The sequence below is a fragment of the Sinocyclocheilus rhinocerous genome, unplaced genomic scaffold (genome assembly GCF_001515625.1).
Source record: "Sinocyclocheilus rhinocerous isolate Xijiao unplaced genomic scaffold, SAMN03320098_v1.1 scaffold615, whole genome shotgun sequence".
Lineage (NCBI taxonomy): Eukaryota > Metazoa > Chordata > Actinopteri > Cypriniformes > Cyprinidae > Sinocyclocheilus > Sinocyclocheilus rhinocerous.
The window spans coordinates 51437-60427 of record NW_015631049.1 but is presented as its reverse complement, the minus strand read 5'-3'; the positions used below and the strand labels follow the sequence as shown (position 1 = coordinate 60427).

The window sequence follows — 8991 nt, the reverse complement described above, 5'->3', positions numbered from 1 at the left end:
CGCTGAAAACAACAAAATGGAACCTCAAGGTTGATCTAGGAAAATGTGTGCAAATGTATAGGGCCCCATTACTATATTTTGCCTGGGGCCCCCAATTCACTAAATCCGCCCCTGCTGTTGGAAATGGCAAATGTAAATTATATAATTTAATTTTCATTTTACTTTTGCACCAAACTTTGCACGTATGGGTAATGGAAAATGTAAATTTAAATACAGAAATACAATGCCATTTTGAATATTGCGTTGCCATTTTGAATATTGCATTGCCATTTTGCATATTGCATTTTAAATTGAATTTCGCTACCTTATATGCTTCCATACAAAGGTGGGTGCCATAGAATTTAGGTGTCGCTGTTGGTTCCTCCGTGCCTGTAGGTGGTGGTGTGGCTTGTTTTTGATGTTTTGTTGCTCGGGAAGAAGAAACACGAACTCGGCGCGCGCTTGGAGTTTGTTTACATTCCGTGAGGCTCGAGCTGACTTCATGAGCAATAAAATCGTATAAACGTATATGATTTCAAAATGTAAATGAGTAATGCCGTGTATATTCCATATAAGCAAGCTAAATGACTAATCTCAGCAAGTCTATCTCCTATAAACAGTCACTCTCATAAACCTAAACGTCATTATTTCGGATCTGGTTCGTGTCATGTAGAGTTTCCGGGTTTGAGTCCGGATCTGGACGTTCAAATCTCTGGTTTCAGTGATGGCAGGTCCAGCGGATCACAGTGACAGCGGGTCCGGTTCTGCTCTTCAGGCGGTGTTTGAGCAGCTGCGGTCCGCGCACACTCTCTCCCTGACCCTCACCAGCCCGCTGTGCCTGGCTGTCATCGCTCTGGACCGGTACTTGAGCGTACAGCACCCAGCCGCTGAGAGCTACAGCTACGACCTGACGGTCACGGACGGCCGATGGCGGATAAAGTGTCAGCTGGCGGACAGTCTGAGCCAGTGGGTCCGGACGGGCTCGCTGCGCTGCGGTACCGGGGTCCTGGTGTCCCAGCTGTCAATAGTCCACGATGAGACGAAGCTGAGTCACAGTTACGTTAGGATAGACAGCATCCACAGCGTCGCGGAGCTCCCGGAGAGGTTTCTGTCCATTAAAGACGTGGGGAGTATCCCGGAGTGGTGTCAGGACCATGTGACCCGGTCCGATGGACCTCTGCAGCTGAGCAGAAAGTATTATTTACCACTGTGGATAAATGACGATCCTTATGGAAGCGTGTGGATTTCTTATAGCCCACCGCCAGACGTGGTCATTGATGGTATGAGATCATGTTCTTTTCAGAAGTTTAAAAACTCTGTTTAATTCCACAGTGCAGGCCCCAAAACCGAATTAATTTTAATTCTTTATCCATCTTTGCCACTATCCTTCAAACCACTAGGCTTTGCCCATTTGTCAGCAAGAATTTTTTAATTTATTTAGTATGATCACTAAAGCTGCACATAATGTGTTGTGTAATAGGAGTGTTATCTTCTTTTATATATTGTTAATGTTGTTGTATTTCTGTGTATCAGTGTCTAGAATCACTCTTCTCGCGGATCTGGAAGCGTTCTTTCACAGCTCCAGGCGGCCTCTCCCACTGCTGGTCCGAATTCTGCACAGGTCCAGGATACGGTACTATGGAAAACCAGGACAAAACATTGACTTCCCATTTCAGGTGAGTCAACGAGAAAGGATCATTTTGTCTGCAGCAATTCATTATTTCAGTGCATGATTATTTCAGGGCTATGATCTCTTTCACTCTTTCAGGTGTACTGTGAGGTGGCTGATCAGAGTGGCGTCATGTCCTTGGTTGTATGGAATGATCTTTGTCCTGAATGGTTCAACAGACTGACAGTTGGCTCGGTTCTATATCTGCAGCAGTACTCGCTGAAACACAGTTATCAGAACCGGTCTAGACCACATATCCGCACGTGACTTCTTATGACTTTCCACTTCATTGGTATGGATTCCAGAGCTTTTCCAATGCTAGCTTTCATATGCTGCAATTTCAGCTAGGTTTGTTTTATACAGGTTCAATATTGGACCATTTCCCAAAAATGTTGAACTATTTCAGCTCTTTGTTTATGGTTGTTCTGTGGGTTATAGAGATCAGCCTGAATCCTCGAAGTCCTGCATCTGTAGTGACAGTGATTCCACCAAAAAGTGTTCAGCCTCAGTGGAGTCTGCCTGATGTCCCATACAACTTTGCCACAAGGTACACAGATTTATTTAAACTTTCAGAGCATTCTGCTCTCACATTTTGAGTTATTACACTCAGGTGGCATTATGGCCAAATCCAAGATGTCCCGCAAGAATGTACACTACTGTTCAAAAGTTTGGGGTCAGTAATTTTTTTGTGTGGAAAAAAAATAAAAATAATAATAAACTTTTTTCAGCAAGCATACATTAAATTGTTCAAAAAGTGATCGTAAAGACTGGATAATATTACAAAAGATTTCTATTTTTAAAAAAATACTGTTATTTTGTACTTTCTATTTATCAAAGAATCCTGGAAAAAATATTACAGTTTCCACTAAAATATTAGGCAGAGCAAATCAGCATATTAGAATGATTTCTGAAAGATCATGTGACACTGAAAACTGGAGTAATAGCTGCTGAAAATTCAGCTTTGCCATCACAGGAATAAATTACATTTAGGCATATTAAAATATGTTAAAACAGAAAATAGTTAAATTGTAATAATATTTCACAATATTGTTTTTACTGTTTTTTTTGGGTTTTTTTATCAAATAAATGCAGCCATGGTGAGCATAAGAGACGTCTTTCAAAAACTTTACAAAAACAAAATCTTACTGATCCCGAACATTTGAATGGTAGCATAAATCAGTGTGTGTATGTGTCAAATGCAAATATGCAAAACATAGCTAAAAACTAATGTGTTATTTTATTGCATTTTTAATTGCATGGTTTTAATTTGTAATACCTTTATGTTACTGCATTTGTCTTGTTTACAATACATGTTTGTTTGTCATGAAGCCAAACAACAATTTTCTAAACCGCTCCCTGTGATCAGGTCAGAGGTGGTCTCGATGAACAATAACCAAGCCTGTGACATCATTGGTCTAGTGACATACGTGGGTCGGGTTGAGCGAATTAGGAGTAAGGAAATGACAGGTGTATAGCCTTTTATTAAACAGCTGGTTGTCAGTAGTAGTGCTTGCTAATATAAGCTGCGTTATTACTATTACTATTACTTAGGGTTGGGAATTGGTCAAAACACTGTTACATCTGCATGTGTGTGTGTGTGTGTGTGTGTGTGTCAGGACCTGAGAAGTTCTGGGCATATCGTTGGGTACATGCAGTGGATGGGACAACTGACTCTCCCTTTATCCTGGAGATCTTCTCCTCATCCCAGCCAGAGATCTTCAACAACATCTGCCCAAGTAAACATCAGTCCATGTACACATTCGTTGTATTCCTCTTATGCTACATTACCTTATTTGATTCTCTCTCTCTTCCTCTGCAGTGACGTATCTGGTGTGCACTCAGATGAGAGTATGTCAGACGGGCTGTTCTGTGTATCTGACCAGTAGCACAGAAACACAGCTCTTCGTCACAGGTAGATTTCAGCCAGATCATTCAATCAGTCAGTGAGGTCATAGATAACCATAATCGGCTCAGCTTTATTTAGATGTTTGTGTGTGTGCTTTCACAGGCTGTCATAAAAAGCACTGTCATAAAAAGCAGCCCTATGTCAATGAGCCAAAAGTTAAAGCATTCATTCAGTGGACTAAGACACTGAAAGACAGTGTCATGCTGCGGAGGACTGCGGTTGGAGGACATTACTGCTACCCTCCTGCGCTACCCACCTTCACACCAACCACCAACAGCAACAGTAAGATTTAGCCCCCTTAATTTTAAACAGTATTGCGACTGAGATCATCACACACAGTCTTGAGTTTTTTTGATTTTCAATGTTCAGAAGACTCCAGAATTGTTCTAAGACTATATGTAATGTTAAAGGGATAGTTCACCCAAAAATTCTGTCATCATTTACTTACCCTCAAGTTGTTCTTAACCTGTATGAATTTCTTTCTTTAGTGGAACATAAAAGAAGATATTTTGAAGAATTTTGGTAACCACAGTTGGTACCCATTGACTTCCATAGTATGAAAAAAATACTATGGAAGTCAATGGCTACCAGCAACTGTTTGGTTACCTACATTCTTCAACATATCTTCTTTTGTAAAGACAAAAATTCATACAGGTTTGGAACAACATGAGGGTGAGTAAATCATGACAAAATTTGTGATTTTGGGTGAACTATGATTTAACGAAACACTAACCCAGGGTTCCTCAAATCCGGTCCTGGAGGGCCACTGCCCTGCAGAGTTTAGCTTAAACCCTGATCAAACTCACTTACCTCTGATATTGACAGGGATCCTGAAGACCTTGATGAGCTTGCTCAGGTGTGTTTGATTAGGGTTGCAGCTAAACTCTGCTGGGCATTGGCCCTCCAGGGCAAGATTTGAGGAACCCTGCACTAAACACATGAATTCCTGTGTGTTGTAGATGAGCCAATTACAGCAGTGGCTGATCTGAAGGGGGAGCTGGAGAGTCTGCAGTACAGGGAGCACAGGAGAGTGGCTGTACAGGGTTACTTGGCTGCCGTGCAGTACCACACATGGCCAACACAACCTGAAACACCACTCAGTGAACTACAGGTCTGTACAACACAATCAAGTTGAAGCAGCCATCATAAGGATAGTATGTTATTTCCCTGTACATTTCTGAAAATGTGCTCACAAAAATAACAACGGTGTGATGTCATTACTGCAGGAGGGTGTGTCCGTACGAGGAGTCAGTGACACTGGAGCTGCCATTCCTCCCTCCACAATGGAGGAGATGACTCTGACACAGAGAGAAATGGATTCAACCTCACCTGATTCTGACATTACAGTCTCACCCAAACGCAGGAGAGTGCAGACAGGCTCAAGGTAAGGAAGGCATTCTTCACCAGTGGCCATTGGATTTGTGTATCAAATCCATGATGATATTGTTCATTATTAACTGCCTACCTCTAATATGCAGATTTGGTGCTCAAGAAAACTTTTTTTTTTTATCAGTGTTGAAAACAGTTGATACAACCATGATACTTTTTTTTTCATGATTCTTTGATGAATAGAAAGGTAAAAGTTATTTGAAATGGGAATCTTTTAATTATAAATTACCTCAAAGTTTTGAAAAGCGGTTTAAATATTTAAGGAAAATTCTAAAGCCAAATCCAGTCAAAAGGGCAAAAATGTATGTGTCAATAAAAACCATGCAAAATACTGTTTCTTGGCAGGTAAGGCATTTATGGCTGGTTTACTTACCATTGGCAGGTGTGGAAATGAGTTTGAATGAATATTGCTTAATTTGTGCAAATACTGTGTATAAAATGTTTTTGATATCATTAATGTGTCACAAATATTTTTCCCTCTTTATTCAGAGGAGTGCATCGGCAGTATTTCACCAGATCCAAAATGCAGTCCAACAGGTAATCTAAGCACATTATACTTAGACTCACTTCAGCCTATTCATGAATTGGGCAGAATTTCATATTTTTTGTATAATTCAGCATACTAGTAATAATAGAACATCTATATATTTTCCTCTAAAATATTGTGTATTTTAATCTGAAAACCTCCCTGTTGTAGTTTTAAGTTCCACCCAGCTATTACTGAGATTCAAACAGGTCAGAGTGACAGAAATTTCATTTGATGTATATTCATTCTGCAGTTGAAAACTTGAAACTTGTATATTTAATATACATTTATTTAAATTTCTAATAGAATGTACATTTATTTAAATTTCAGTGCCTTGCCCTATACACTTCCATCATAAATGCATAATGTAAATTATTCTTTATAATAAATTAAATTATTATTTAATTAGGTAAATTATTTTTTTTAACTGAGGTACTAAAATTGACTGCTTGCCAGAAGATTTCTTTAAATCTCCCTTCTGATTGGTCCCTCAGGCAGGCGGGCCTTACCTCTCATGAAGAGGAGGAAGAAGAGCGACGGGATGAAGGAGAGTTGGAGTCAGAGGAATCTGAGGTTGAAGACGAACACATATCAGCTAGACAGTCAGCGGTAGGAAAAGGTATTGTACCCTCTAAACATCACTGACACAAGTATATATAATAAAATAACATGGGGACATAGAGACATAATAAATTATATTTTAAAATACATTAAACAGAAGAGAGTTCTTTAAAATTGATATTAAAATATGACTGTATTTTGATCAAATAACTGCAGTCATGGTGAGCTAAGAGACTTTTAAAATCAATAAATCTTATTGATCTCAAACTTTTGAATGGTATTGTAATATTTAATTTTTTTTCTCTAAAGAGATTGACCAGACATCACAAGTCCCAGGCTTACAGCAAGCTGCCAGCCACCCCACTGCATTATGGGAGAGTAGAGTCTAGCCGTTAGTGAAACAGCAAGTGACCGATCACTTTTGCTGTGGTAGACTCGATCAGGAAAGCGTTCCGGAAAAATTCCACTTTGATGACAGAGAAGTTCTACTACATCACCTGAACCTGAGCCCAGCCAGATGGACGCCCGATCTCATCTCACAGACGCACACGCACACACCTGTGGCCTGCACCGGTTACTTCACACTCACAATTCTAGGTAAGAACAGCACTTGCAGCTCACCATGTTGTGGAACGGAGCTATAGCTTGAGGTGATAACTGGGCTTCTCTTCTTCTCTCAGGGCTGAATCAAACGGCTGCAGTAGATGTTCTGTTTGTGCCTGTTGTCTCCCCTGATGACCCCCGAGCTGCTGGAGTGCCGCACACTCAGCATGACAACTCACTGCTGTCCTGCATATCAACAGGACGACGGTGTGTTCAGCCAGATGGTAGCTGCCCTACACAAGGTATGTATGTGTGTGTGTTCTACTGTTCTGTTCACATTCTCAATCTCTGCTGAATAACCGGAGTCACAATGACTTACTGTAGCACTAAAGTGTGTGTGTGTGTTTTCTCCAGGGTCATTGATGAGTTCTGCCCCACAGCTTGAGTCAGAGCGTGTGGTGTGTATTCTTGATCTCTGTCTGCTCGGAGAACGCAGGGTAGAAATTATTTGCTCCAAACTCTACAGGACAGCAGACATCTGCCAGCCCGATGGCACACAATGAGACGCCACACATCATGAAAATCATCATGCAAAGAAAAAAGCCCTGTGCAAGTCAGATGACAAACATGCTGGGCTTGATATCAGTGTGTTCTGATCTGAGTTCAGTTGTTTTAGCGGACTGGAAAACTAGGGACTGGATTTTATGTGTAAATGGGCCAGAAAGTTGTTTTGTATTTGTATTAATAATATAAGCTTCCAACCTGTTGTTTGTAATTTCAGGAACCATTTTAGAAAAATAAACTCAAAAACATTTTTTAAATACCTTTATTTTCATCTCATGCTTTTCTATTGCACAGGCAACAAAGATTCATGTAAAGACAGCATAAATTAAACCTTTTAACAAAAACCCATTAGTGCCCTTTGAGAGATACTGTCCAAAATGGTGCTGGACAACCCTACAATTGAGTCACATTTGAAACATCGAAACTAAAGATGCAGCGTGAACTAATATTTTGAAATATGACAGATTTAACTGCTGTTATCAGAAGTTCTGACAGATTATTTTAGTCTCTCTTTTTTTTCAATTTCAAACAAAATGCTTTTCTATTGCACAGGCAACAAAGATTCATGTAAAGACAGCATAAATTAAACCTTTTAACAAAAACCCATTAGTGCCCTTTGAGAGATACTGTCCAAAATGGTGCTGGACAACCCTACAATTGAGTCACATTTGAAACATCGAAACTAAAGATGCAGCATGAACTAATATTTTGAAATATGACAGATTTAACTGCTGTTATCAGAAGTTCTGACAGATTATTTTAGTCTCTTTTTTTTCAATTTCAAACAAATAGACAGTCTAACTATGTAGATAAGGCTTGATATATTTACTCCTAACCCCTGTAAAATGTATTTTAGAAAATACGTGTATACATCAAATGTTTTTGATCATATAAAAAATGTTTTTTTGTGTGGTCGTTTTCGATGTAATTTTTATCACAGTATAAAATAAGCACAAAATTCCTGTTGCTACAGGAATTGAGGTCAGAAATAAATCTGGAGATTAAACTAAGGGACCACAGGCTTTTTATTAAAATACTGTTACCCTGGGTTTTTCTCCATAGCGTCAACAAAATGTAGATAATGTGTGTTAACAAAGAAATGTGGCCTTGTGTGTGTTTGATATCCCTGCTGAGGTAAGAAACTTCTCATAAGTGTGAGGCAGTACAAAAAGAAAAGCGTAACATTACCTTCTTCCACATCATTGGTAAAACATGAATGTCCTAATCACAAACCGATCAAACGCTGCTGGAATCATGGCACATTAAAACATCTCATTATATCCTTCATCTTTCTCTCTGCTGCAGTTACTCATTCAGCTCCGTGTGCTGTACATGTCTGCATCCTCTGGATTAGACTGGCCGTGGTCAAGCAGAGATGGGTCAGGAACAAAACTTGACTTCACTAGAATGGAAAGAGACGGTGGGTTTTAGAATATGGAGAAGAGAAGTGCTTATGCTGCCAAGTCATGTAAGAATTACTGTTTTTACAACATAAACATGAATATGCATATGCCACCACAATGTCATAATTAAAGAAACATGGTGGAAGCAAACTGGTATTGATCATAACACAATACCGTTCAAAGGTTTGGAGTCGGTACGTTTTTTTTTGAAGAAATTAAAGGCACAATATGTAATTTTTCGCCGCTAGAGGGCGCATGTTCAAAATAAACAAAGAGACAAAGGTGTAGTTTGATGACGCCATGACTGAGTGTAGAATCATGGGAGTTGTCGTCCTCATCCCCACAGCCGATGCAATCCGACGGGACTCTGGCAGAAATCATGTTCATGGATGAGCTAATGATTTATTAATGTAGTAGAATGAAGCAGGGTGAGGCTGAAAGCCGTCGAAGC

At 39.7% G+C, this 8991-nt stretch overlaps 1 protein-coding gene and 1 pseudogene across 1 annotated transcript in view; one reads left to right on the top strand and one right to left on the bottom strand.

Annotated features, from left to right (window-relative positions):
• Positions 1-436: 436 nt before the first annotated feature.
• On the top strand, positions 437-7660 carry LOC107741182 (uncharacterized protein CXorf57 homolog; annotated as a pseudogene).
• Positions 7661-7904: 244 nt separating this feature from the next.
• LOC107741181 (MICOS complex subunit MIC27-like) overlaps positions 7905-8991 on the bottom strand; it is a 7080-nt gene continuing 5993 nt past the window's right edge. Inside the window, exon 9 of the mRNA XM_016553794.1 lies at positions 7905-8539. Within this exon, the coding sequence (XP_016409280.1) occupies positions 8451-8539 (89 nt within the window). The 3' untranslated portion in view covers positions 7905-8450. The remainder of the gene's footprint in view (positions 8540-8991) is intronic.